Source organism: Marmota marmota, unplaced genomic scaffold, assembly GCF_001458135.2.
Source record: "Marmota marmota marmota unplaced genomic scaffold, marMar, whole genome shotgun sequence".
Taxonomy (NCBI): Eukaryota; Metazoa; Chordata; class Mammalia; order Rodentia; family Sciuridae; genus Marmota; species Marmota marmota.
In genome coordinates this window covers 52207564-52220160 of record NW_026000005.1, presented here as the reverse complement: position 1 = coordinate 52220160, position 12597 = coordinate 52207564, and the positions used below count along the sequence as shown (strand labels likewise).

The 12597-nt window shown below is 52.4% G+C and overlaps 1 protein-coding gene across 6 annotated transcripts in view; it reads left to right on the top strand.

Moving 5' to 3' along the window:
- The window catches only part of Hdac4 (histone deacetylase 4), a 217823-nt gene that overhangs the window by 136156 nt on the left and 69070 nt on the right, over positions 1–12597 (top strand). For all 6 annotated transcript variants that reach the window (XM_048808876.1, XM_048808874.1, XM_048808870.1 and 3 more), the window contains exon 5: positions 9795–9915. In XM_048808876.1, the coding sequence (XP_048664833.1) occupies positions 9795–9915 (121 nt within the window). The remainder of the gene's footprint in view (positions 1–9794; positions 9916–12597) is intronic.

Here is a 12597-nt window from a genome sequence, read left to right as displayed (position 1 = left end):
CTGTCTGGGGACCAAGCCCTCTGGAACTGTGAGCCCCCAAATTAAATTTCTCTCCTTAAAATTGTTCTCGTCAGGCCTTTTTGTCACAGCAGTGAAAAAGCTGACTAGCACAGCCCTCTCCCCTTTTCGGGGTTGGGTTGCTCTCTGTGTGTTCCGGAAGCACGCGGACCTCTTCTGCACTCTGGGCTGGGCCTTCTCACCGTCCAAAGGGGGGAAGCCAAGTGCAGTTGCTCCAGTGCGGTCCCATTCCTCAGTCCTGTCCCTGCAGATTTCTCTGTGGCATCTGAGAGACCTTTCCCTCCTCCAGAGCCATGAACGTGTTCTCTGTGTTACCGCAGGGCTTGCATGTCGGCTACGCGCCTCAGGTTCCTGCCGCCAGGCTGCAGGGTCTGCTGTGAACGGTGGCTGAGTTTCTGGGCTTTCCGCAGAGCCGTGCACCTGCCTCCCACCTTCACCTCTGTGTGCACTGAGGTCTGCTGGGCGGGTGGGAGGTGGGCTGCTCCCACAGGTGAGCTGTGGGTCTGTGTCCACCAGTGTACGTCTTGCCATTGTTGCCCAAAGATCCATCCTTGTCCCGAATGCCAATCCAATAACGAGGACACAGTTTTAAGAAAAAAGCAAATAAATTTTGTTGCCTCGGTAACAAAGGGGAAACATAGGACTTTGTCCCAGAGAGTGTGATTCTGCCCATAGGGTTCAGGGGTTTTTAAAGAGGCTGCATTCCACGTGTTCTCTGAGTTGTAATTCACTCGTTAATTTGGGAGAAGGTCATTTCTGAGATGTGCTGGTGCCATCCCAAGTCTGGATCACTCTGTACCTGTGGTGAGTGTGCTCAAGGGCAGATAGCTCTGCATGGGATGAGGACCAAAGATGCTCCTGTTTCCCTGAGGAGGGAGGAGGAGGAGAGAGGAAGGGAAGGAAACATGTCCTTCAAAATAAGTCCCAGTGCAGAGCAGCAAGGCCACGTTCAAAGCCTGAAGTGGACTGGGTTACAAATCCTTCCCATTCTGGGCCCTTCGTGTTTTCTTTGTGGTCCCCCTGTCTCTGTAGGTCAAATCAGGGAGCCCTGATATTTTACCACATGGGTTATTTCTAGTCTTGACAAGGTGCAGGAGCCTTGCGTATGTTTTAGCAGTTGTATTTGAAGCTATCTGATGGTCCTTGATGCTGTTGTGAATAGGTTGGGTTTTGAAATTTTGAAAAGTAGTTGATTTTGTGCCCAGTGACCTTGCCAAGCTCACATATTCTAATTGTTGGTAGATGGATTGAGATTTTCAACATATGGAATCGTACCTCTGTGCAATGACAAGATGGTTTCTTCCTGTCTAGCCAGAAGGCCTTCTGTGTCTTTTCCTTTCTATTTTATTCATCCTCTCGAGGACCTTGCTCTAATGTAGCTCTACAGTGAGGTCTGCAGCCCCCTTCTCCATCAAGTACCATGATCTCTAGAGGAACCACTATGGTCTGGATGTGGGGTGTCCCCCCAAAGCAGGAATAGTCAGTGGTGAGATGATTGAACCGGGAGGACTGTGACCTAATCAGCCCACCCTAGTTTGAATGGACTGTCGGGGTGGGGAGGGCCAGCAGGTGGGCGAGGCTGGAGGAGAGGGCCACTGGGGTGAGCCCTGGGAGGCGCTTCTTCCTGCAGCCCCTCCCACTTCTCGCCTTTGCTTTTGGATCCTGCAGTGAGCTGAGCTCCCTCCACGATGTGCTGCGTCACCATCACCGTGGCCCCCAGCAATGGGACAGCTGTTTGTGGGCTGAGGCCTCCCAACCTGGGAGCCCCAACCAAACCCCTCCTCCTCTAAGTTGTCCCTGTTAGCTACTCTAATCACAGTGACAGAGCAGCTAACTCAAACAAGGTTTGGTTGAACTTTATTCCATTGTCCACTTGTGTTCGACAGGTCCTCGATCAGGTTATGGGTGAGTTCCTTCATTTCTATTTGCAATGAGATTTGTATGAATGGTATGGATCTTTATAATAGATGTTTCAGTGTTTGTTGAACATGGTTGTATGATTTTTCTGCTGGGTTGGTTAATGTGAATTACATAGATTTCAATAGAAATTCTAACCTGCACTTCTGTAATATTTCCTACCAACTCAGTCATAATGCATCATCTTTTTTGTGTGTTACAAGTGTTTATTTCTTAGCATTTTATATGTTCGTAGCTGTGTTCATGAGAGGTTGCTTATCAGTTCCTGGCTTATAAGTTCTTGCTTTTACTATTATGACTATGCTGGCCTTAAGAGGAGCTGAGCATCATTCCCTCTTTTTATATTTTCCGGCAAAGTTTATTTAACATGAATACTATTTTTCTTTAAATGTTCTATGAAATTTATTGTTATAGCCAACTGACTCTCAGATTTTCTTTGTGCAAAGGTTTTCGATGAGACATATCCAATTTTTAAACTCATTCATCCGATGCTCTCCCTGAGTCAGTTTAGGTAGGTGGTGTTGTGAGAAACAGTGTTTTTCTTACACATACTTGACTTCCTGGTGTGCTGCTGTTGTCCCAGCCTCTGCTGAGTGCTTTGATGTCTGTGAGATCCTAGTGCTGGCCCCTTTTACCTTGAGGCCATCATCTGTCTGTGCCCTCCCTCCCTCCCTCCCTCTATCTTTCTGTCTTCACTTGTGTTTTTCTCGGGCAGCCTCTCCAGGTTTACTAGTCTGTAAGAAGGACCTTTGGACTCATGGCTGCTGTCGGTTGAATATCTGTTTTTCTGTTTCGTTCACCTTTGGTGATCTTATTTTCCTGTCTTCGTTTTTCTTTGGGTTTAATTTGTTACTTTTTCTGGTTTTATTAGGTACCTGAATCACTGACTTCAGCCTTCTAACACAGACATTTACAACCATAAGTACGTCCTGTAAGTTCTGACTTCCAGTCTAACAGTCTTTGTCTTTTAATTATTTTGGTCTGTTTATATTTAATGTAATTATTAACACATATAGACTAAAATCCATCTTCGTATTGTATAAATCCTAACTATCCCAAATATTCTGGCTCCACTTTCTTGCTTTAGATTGCTTTTTAACGTTCAGTTTCCCTTCCTGCCAGCGTGGTGTGCTGATCACTGTTTTCCCTTCCTTTATGGATGGCCCTTGGGATCACAACAGCCGTCTTCCGTCTGTCAAAGCAAGAGTTACTGAATTGGTATTTGCCTGTCCCAAGACAGTGTGAGGATCTCAGGTATCGGCATCCTCTGCCTCACGTTGGACTCAGGTTCGCCCTTGTGTTTAAGACTGCGAGATGCTGCTGTTACTTCCCATGGTGGGGGCCGCTCACACGACGTCTCCCTTCCCTCCCTCTCCACTTCTGTGTCTGAACTTGCACCTTGATGGTTTTCCTTCACAATTGGCTCTATGCAGGTCTAATGGCGATGAAGTTTTGTCTGAAACTTGATTTCAGGTTAATCTTTGAAGATTGTTTTTGATGAGAGTAGGGACTTCTCAGCACCTGAAGATTCCACTCCCTTATCTTTTCTCTTCTGTTCATCTCCAAAGACCAACTACCAGTCCTACTGGACACTTCTTTGGAGAGGATCTTTTTCTCTGGCTACTTCTATGATTCTCTCTGTGTTTTTGAAGTCTTGCTTCAGGGTACTTTACTGTGGCCTTCCTTCATCGGTTCTGCTTGGGTTTGTGATTTTTAACGACTGTGTTCTGCAAACCTCTGAGAGTTGTTAGAGCTAATTTTCTTAGCTTTGTGTCTAGTAATGCTACTTTGTGCCCAGTCTCTCCATTCAGCTGAGACTTTGGGTGCCCCGTGAGGTCCTTCCCCGTGTCCCCAGGCTTCTCACTCTCTGTGCGCGTGCCCCTCCTGCACGCCTGCTGTGGGTAGGATTTATTCTTCTGACCTGCCATCCACTTTACTAATTTGTCCCCCACCTGCAAAGTGACTGCTGTTGACCTTGACCCTTGGGGTGTGATCCATGTGTTGATGTCCAGGTCCAGAGCTTCCCTCTGGCCTGTTCACAGGGTTATCCTGGGGGCTTCTCATCTCCCCTGCGCGTGGCGCAGTCATTTCAGAGCGAGGCTACGACTCGGCTTTCCCACCTCTCGATTTCCTGGTTTTCTCGGGCTTCCTGTCTCTTGCCTGCCTAGTGTTTGAGGTCGCCTGTTGAACAGCGTGTAAAATGCTCTGGGGCGCTGTGGGGCCTGGGGCAGCAGCACAGCCCTTCACAATGGACCCTGTGGTGGAGCAGAGGTGAGGCTCCGTCTTAATTGGCTGGGAGCTGAGTCAGAGTTGGGTTTAGGTCTGGCCACCCGACCTGCAGGGTGCCCACTTGGTGGTCCCACCAGAGCCTTTCCTCCTCCTCGGTGCCTTCCAGTTCCGTGGCCCTGCCCTGTCTGCCTCTCCTCCCATCTGTAGGTGCTCTAGAGAAGAGGTGCTTGGGGCCGCGCCCACGGCTCCCTCTGCACCTGGGCCTGCCTGCTGCGCCCTTCCTTCCTCCCTCCCTCCCTCAGCAGGAGCTTGGAGTGGTGCCCGGGCCTCCCAGGTGTTCACTGGGACTCCCCGCAGCACGGTGGCTCGCAGTTGGGGTCTGGGACAGGGTGTGCTTGGGCCAGTCCTCCCCACGCAGCCTCTCTGTGCTGCTCTGTTCTTCGTTTTGTCTGGAGGGAGAGATGCCCTGGGGATCAGCCTCCATGTGGTTTTTAGGTGGTGGTATTGAGATTTGGCCTTTAATCAATCCTCATTACACTTGAAGCATTTTCAAAGGGGACTTTAAAAAGAAAAAAAAGCCCTTATGCTTGAAAAGGAATTAAATAACTATCAAGCAAATTCAGTTCTTAAGTTTATTTTTAATGTAGAGATTGCTATTACACAAAGCTAAATCTCAGGTGGAGTCAGGATGTGGTCTAATTTGTACTACTAATTGGGCAGCATTATGTGGTCCTCAGCAGCCTGCCCTGGGGCTTCCAGGGTGCGCCTCCTGCACAGACCGTGCTGGGTGCAGGGCTGACGCGGCCACCACCCTGCCTGGCCCACTCCTTCCACCCCACCCACCCCAGGGCTCCTCGTGCCCCAGTGTCCCTGCTGCTTGCTGTTCCTCAGCCGTGAGGAATATAGTGGCTGTTTGTCAGGATTTGGGTCCAAACATCAGACATCAGCTCATCAATCTGAACCACAACTAACCAAGAAATAACCCTCTTCCTGATTGCTGAAACGCAACTCAGTAAATTACTTTCTCATAGTTTACCAGAATCTTTCAATAAAAATATCATCAGTGGGCTCAAGGAATATAGAAAGACTCCAGAAAGCATTTAGGGTCTGCTTACGCGTCCAGAGCAATGTCCCGGCCGGGCCGTGTGGCCTGACTGCTCTCAGCTGAGCCGCTGCCGGCTCTGCTGCACTTCGGCTGAGCAGGCACAGGCAGGGCTTCCTGCTCTGGCTCTGGGTGGTCAGGTTTCCTGTCCGTGCCCAGCTGTGTACGGTGGGCATTTGGCAGCTCTGAGCGTGGCCTTCAATGCAAAGGCAGGGCTGGCGAGACCAGTGGCAAACAGCCTCTAGGGTGCCCTAGTCGGTGGCCCAGGGCACCTGGCCTCTGAGGGAGTCCTGTGGTCACAGCTTCCAGCCCCGTTTGTGAGGCAGATGGAGACTACACAAAGGTGCATCCGGTGCTTAAGTATTCAAATGCGTAGTGCAAAGCACCTGTTTTTTAGTGTCTTGGGTTTTTGTTTTAAATGAAATTCTGATCAAATGTTTAGTAAAAAGTTCAGTGACATTTGCAGACATTCACGTACTGCCATCGTAGGCCCTGCTGCAGTTTCCTCTCCGCTCCTCACCCCACGCAGCGCTGTGCATGGGACGAAACACTGAATCCTTAAGAGTTGCCGGCAGTTTTCATGACCTGTATCGGGAACGCACTCTTTAATCAGTCAAAGATGCCTGTCTTCCCTGAGCACAGGTCCCTGCTGCTCCCTCTGGGGAGAAGTGTGCTCTGGAAACTGCTGAGCGGCTGCACCATGGCAGAGCACTGTCTGGCACGAGAAAGGCCCTGGGTTTGGGTCCCGCTCTGCAAAATAAGTAGGTTAAAAGCTAAAAGTAGGTAAAGAAGGTGCAGAAAGCAAGAGCTTGAGGTCAGAGCCCTGGTCCTGGAGGCAGCTCTGTCCCGACATGGAGGCTCACCTCCCTGCAGGCCGGAGGAAAGTAGGGACATGGACACATCTCCCCAGTGTGACTCATCACTGGGACCAGCTCTCAGACTGCGGCCCAGTGGCCGCCACCCTCCTGCCCTGCTCCCGCCCGGGGGAATGTGGACGCAGACCCACATGCCTGGGGTGTGTCTCTTACACTCCCATCCTTGTCCCTGGTGGCTGGAACTGTGTGGAACCTCACAAAGGTGCCAGTGGATCAAGTGGGTGAAAGATAATAAATAGGAGTTGATTTTTTAAAAAGGGGAAATTTTAAAAATTTGCTGTCCTTTTAGTGATTTTTTTCTTTCTAGAACTTTCCTTTAAGAGGAGAACTCTGGGTGGGTGAGTATGTGCAGGGATAGGCAAACTGGGTGGTGGGTCACAGTCTGAGAACTCTGCCTGAACTATAGACCAGCAGACAGGTCTGCTTGCTCTGTTGGTGCTCCTGCCGGCGCCTGCGCAGGGAGCGGCCTGAGCTGCAGGGCCCTCATCCACCCGGGGACCCACTTTCCAGGGACCGAGACCTGGAGTCCCATTGGGGGCATCCTGGTCTGCCCTTGTAAGCTCTGCTCGTCCTGAGTGGACCTCTGCGACCTTCCTTTGAAGGACCTGAAGGGCCATGCCTTCTCACTGCCATCAGAGCAATCGTCTCTGTCACCGTCTGTGCCATTGCCATCAGGCCTCCCGAGCCCTTCCTGGCACTGGAAGACTGGTGGTCCCACTGATGTACCCTCAGCTCACCAGTGTGGAAACAGAAAGCTCCCTCCTCCGACCCACGTCTCCCCAGGGTCCCTGGCCTGTTCCCCACGCCCGAATGCAGCTCCTGCTCCTCTGTGGCCATGGCGTACCTGCCCTCGCCACCCAGTGCCACCTCCCTTAGCGCTGGTTGCAGAAGGTTTGCCCTATGGTTGGTTACCTGTCTCGAGCATTTGTTCAGGGTGGGAGTGCCCATGTCTGGGAATGGGAGCATGAATGTCTCCGTGAGCGAGCGGTCCTCTGACAGGCTGCCCTGCGCAGGGAAGGCAGGTAGGCCAGACTGCACACTGCCGAAGTTGCCCCTTGAACAGAGGGGCAAAGCTGCTTCCTGTCGCCGGGGCTAGGGTCCCTCCTGTGCACCCTCCGAGTCTGTGTGAGCTCCATGGCCGAGGCTGCTCTGCCTGGGGCGCAGCGCCCACTGCAGAGAGGATTCATCCTGATGTAGCCCTGCATTTGACAGCCTGGGCTCGGGGACTCCACACGACGGTTCTTGAGTGGTGAGGTTGGTACTCAGATCTGAGATGGCCCTGAAGTCAGAACCTGTGTTGTGTGGACCCTCTTGAGACTGCAACCAGCCACTTAGTTAACGTTCCTAGTTGGTTAGATTCAGGTCCTCCCACAGCCTTGCTGACCCTGTTTCTAAGGGGTCCACTGCAGGTGGACCCTTGTCCTCACCTGTAGGATTTCCACCCAGACAAACTGCACTGGGATTCTGCTGTGCAGAACTCAGAAGTATGTGTAACTAACACAAATTGTATTTCTGAATAATGACAGTTACCTGGGGTATGTGGTAAAGGTGGCAAGGAAACTTATTTCTCTAAAGATGTTACCCGTTGATTACAGTTTCTCAAAATCACCATGGAACCTCACATCAGGATAGATTCCAGGTACATCATGAAACATGGAAAAGCAATGTTATGGTGGAGGTGAGGTGTCCCCCAAGAGCTCTCGGGTGAGACAGTGCAGCAAGGTTTGGAGGAGAAACGACTGGGTGGTGAGAGCCTTAACCCAGTCGGTGAATTAACCCCCTCAGAGGGAGTCCCTGGGTGGTGACTGAGTGGTGGGTGTGCCTGGAGGAGGTGGGGATGAGACTTAGCTGGCAAGTGGAGACCTCTCTCTCTGTTCCTGAGCATCATGTGAGCCGCTTCCCTGTGCCACAATCTTCTGCCATGATGTCCTGCCTCACCTTGAGCCCTGAGGAGTGGAGCCAGCCTCTTATGGACTGAGACCTCTGAAGCTGTGAGCCCCTAAATACACCTCCTCTACAGTTGTTCTGGTCAGATCCTCTAGTCATAGCAGCAAAAAAGCTGACTAAAACAAGCAATATACGAAATAATTGAATAAAACCTAGCACCAGAGCAGTAAGAATAAGCTAAAAATGATTTTTTTCAATCAAGCTTTCTTTCTTTTTTTGGGCAGCAGGAGAAGCTCAGACCTGAACTCGGGCCTGAACTCAGGCCACTTCAACCAAATGTCTACCCATATTTTATCAGTTCCTAGGCAAGTCAGGANTGTTGACTCTTTTTTTTTTTTTTTTTTTTTTTTTGGCCATAGTGGCTGTTGAGCCCAAAGCCTGGCCCATGTTAAGACAAATATTCTGCCTCTGAGCTACACCACCCAGCCCTAAAATTCTTTTGGTTTTCAAACTTTTGAAAGGAAGACCAGTCATAAAGCTTCAAGGACATGGAGAAATTCCAAAGGGCAGTCCAGAGCGGACTGCGCAGACCGGCACGGGAGCCTCAGAACCCCTGAGTTTCCTGGGGCAGCACGAGGCAGACGTCTGGGCCTCCTCTTGGACAGTCCACAGCTGAGGCCAGTCTCCGCCTCTCCGGGAGGACCGTGGCCTCCGTGCCTCCCTCCATGTGGCTGGGTGTAGGCTAGGAATACCTGCACAGCTCCCCCGTGGGGTCAGCATGCTGGGCCAGCACACAGCAGCTCTCCGTATGTCCACCGTCAAAGGAAGTCACACGACTCGGTGAATAGAACATGTGCACACAGACCCCGTGCGGTCCCCACCCGACTGTGGGAGGCTCCTGAGGCACAATGAGCAGGGCACACCCCAAGACAAGAGAGCAGCCCAGTCCCAGGGTCCCCAAGGACATCAGAGATGCCAGCCTAGCCCCTCCATGTCACCAGGGGTGGCCCGAGTCTGGGAAGCAGGGTGTCTGCACCCCTGGTGCTTGGTGGACACATCTTGGAAAGTGCTTAGAGAGATGGCCGAGCTGTGTGAGGTCTGTGCAGGTCACTCAGAACGCGGCAGCCTCGCCCGCCAACGGGTATCCATTAGCACAGCTTCTGACAGCAGCTGAGGCCTCCCAGCAGGAAGCAGTTCCACATAGAGGCTGACTCTGCTGGCCCCGTGAAGCGTTTTGGGCCATTAGAAGTGCCCTGAGTGCCATGCAATACCGAGGGACATCCTCAGGGCACTCCTCAGGAGCAGGGCAGCTGCCGAGGGCCATGTGCAGAACACTGGTGGCTGTTTTCTTCAGGTGTCTTTAAAGAGCCATCAGCATGCCACAAAACAAGCCCAAAGCACAGTTTCCACCTCGGCCACCTGGCCAAGTTTGCTCTCCAAGTGGCCCCAGGCGGAGAGGGCAGAGCCAGCCTTGGACACGGGAGGCCCCGCTGCTGTGTGTCTGCAGCCTTCCTGTGAAGCCGAGTGGGGCCCTTGTGCTCGCACAGAGCCTCGCCTGCTTCCCCTGCAGTCGTGAGAGGGAGCCACCTCGCTGCCCTGCTCGCGCAGACCTGCTCTGTAGGGTGTTAAAGTGCCCGGCAGGGTGGCTGCTGTGTCACCAGCAGCCAGCGCTCCCCACCGCTGAGCCTGCGTGCCGGAAGGAGCCCTCGCGCAGCTCCCCGCCCAGGCCTCTCCCCTGGCGCCTCACCTCTGCGCTCCCTTGCCAGGTGCCGTGGCCAGCACCGAGGTCAAAATGAAGCTGCAGGAGTTCGTCCTCAGTAAGAAGAAGGCCCTGGCCCACCGGAGCCTGAAGCAGTGCATTTCCAGTGACCCCCGCTACTGGTACGGGTAAGTGCCGTGGGCGCGGGCCTCCCCGGGGCCTGGCGCACTGCCTGCGAAGAGGGATGCGCCTGGGGAGGCCTGGGCTGAGGGGGTCTGTCGGGGAGCACTGGGCCGCACTCCTGGGCAACACTAGGCCATGTTCCTGGCCTTTTAGAACTTTTTCAGAAATTATTTTCAGTTGCACATGACGCTATACTGTACTTCCCAATATTATACACATGGGGAGTGTCACTTCCCAATCTTGGGGCCGTCCATGATGTGCCATTTCCCTGCTCGTGTGTCACGTGAGCACAGGAGAGTGATGTCCTGCTCATTCTACTCCCTTTCCCATTCCCAGCCCCTCCCTTCCCTTGCTCCCTGTTGTCTGATCCCAAATACTTCCCTGCCCCACCCCTTATTGTGTGTTAGCATCTGCACATCAGAGACAGCAGTCAGCTTTTGCTTTTTTGGGTTGGCTTATTTCACGTAGCACGATAGTCTCCAGTCCCATCCATTTACTGGCAAATGCCATGATTTCATTTTTATTTAATGCTGAGTAGTATTCCACTGTGTGTCCACACCACATTTTCTTTATCCATATGTCTGTTGAAGGGCACCTAGGTTGGTTCCATAGTCTAGCTATTGTGAATTGAGCCGCTATAAACACTGATGTGCTTGTGTCACTGTAGTGTGCTGACTTTAAGTCTTGGGTATCATCTGCCCAGGAGTGGGATGGCTGGGTCAAATGGTGGTCCCATTCCAAGTTTTCTGAGGAATCTTCACACTGCTCTCCACAGTGGTTACACGAATTGCAGTCCCACCAGCAGTGTAAGGGTGTGCCTTTCCCCCACAGGCTCACCAGCATTTATTGTTCCTTGTATTTGACAATTGCCATTCTGACTGGAGTGACATGAAGCCTCAGTGTCGTTTTAATTTGCATTTCTCTAACTGTATTGATGGTGGACATTCCTTCATGTGTTTGTTGACCGGTTGCATTTCTTCATCTGGAGTTGTGTCCATTTCCCTGCCTGTTTACATTGTTTCCTGGTCTTCTGCACCGTTTCTTTTTTTGGGCAGCAGGAGAAGCTCAGACCTGAACTCGGGCCTGAACTCAGGCCACTGCAACCAAATGTCTACCCATATTTTATCAGTTCCTAGGCAAGTCAGGAAGCCCTTGATGTCTTTATTGTTGTTGTAGTAAGAGACCTCACCAGAGCCAGGTGGGCAGGACCACAGAGAGCTGGTCAGAGCCACAGGCCAACTCAGAGGGAGTCTGTGGCCGCCCTGCAGAGCCGTGCCACTCTGCAGGGGCAAAGTGAGGTGCTTCACCAGCCATCCCACAGCACGTTATCCCTCTGAATGTGGCTCTCTGTGCTCTCAAGGGCCATTTGGTCACTGAGAAAGAGCAACAGGACAGGGGTTTTTGTCTTGTTTTGTTTAATATTTTTAGTTGGTAGGTGAACAAAATACCTTTATTTTATTTATTTATTTGTTTTTCTGTGATGCTGAGGATTGAACCCAGTGCCTCATACATGTAAGGCAAGTGCTCTACTGCAGAGCCCCAGCCGCAGCCCAAATTACATAAATTACGTAAATCAGAATGTAATTAGTGATTTCATTGGTTAAAAAATCAGCAGTCCTCAAGCTTCAGAAGGTACATCTAGCAGGGCCTGGTGGCATGCACCCATCCTCCAGCAGCTGGGGAGGCCGAGGCAGCCTCAGCAACTCGCGAGGCCCTGTCTCCAAATAAAAGACAAAAGGGCTGGGACATGGCTCAGTGCTAGAGCGCCCCTGGGTTCAACCCCAGAACAGAAGGTAGACGATTGTATCAAGAGGCAGACCTCACTGGCCTCCGCTGCCACGGTGCAGTGACCAGCATCGGTGACAGGACTGCCCTCGTGTCCCTCACGGGCTCTTCGTCTTCACACGCTGCAGTTCACCTAAGCTGTGCGCTCACCAGAGCACACCCTTGATATCTGTGTCACCAGAGAAGAGTGAGCACGGCAGGAAGCCGCAGGTGACAGCAGGGACGACTGGGCCTGTGAGGGGAGACCCAGAGGAATGACAGTGGCTGGTGCTGTGGGGCCTGCTGTGCCGAGGCTCTGTCCCCTCCCAGGTGGGGCGTGCCAGGCAGATGCAGCAAAGGACAGCAGTTGGGGCAGCACTTTGAAGGGCAAGGTGAGCCACAGTGAGGGGACCTGGGAATGGACAGCCTGTTGGATCGTGGCGAGGGAAAAGTGTGGCTGGCTCTGCACATGGGACAGTGCGGCACTGAACTATGAGAGATCATCATGGCTACAGGGAGGGCAGCACAAAGGAGCCTCTCAGAGCAGGCGCAGTGTGGCAGGGACAGGCACAGCTCGGTACCTGGGGAGCTGGGCTAAGAAGGTGTGGGACTCAGAGCTAGGTCTTAGCTGGCACCATGGCAGGAAGTGGGGGCTGTGGCTGACCATGCTGGAACTTCTGGAGGAGAGCCATGGTGATGCACACAGTGGGATGGGGAGGAGGGCTGGCAGGGTTGACCTCACTGGAGCCCTGGAGGAGAGCCATGGAGAAGGGGACAGATGGGGACAACTGGGGAGGGGTGGGATGGGGAGTAATGGCAAGGCAGGCTGTGGAATAGGCCCTTCCTAGTCCAGAGACCCTTAGGAAGGGGCGTCTTATAATTAGCTGGGCACAGGGACTTCACCGGGGTCTGGGAATAGGTGC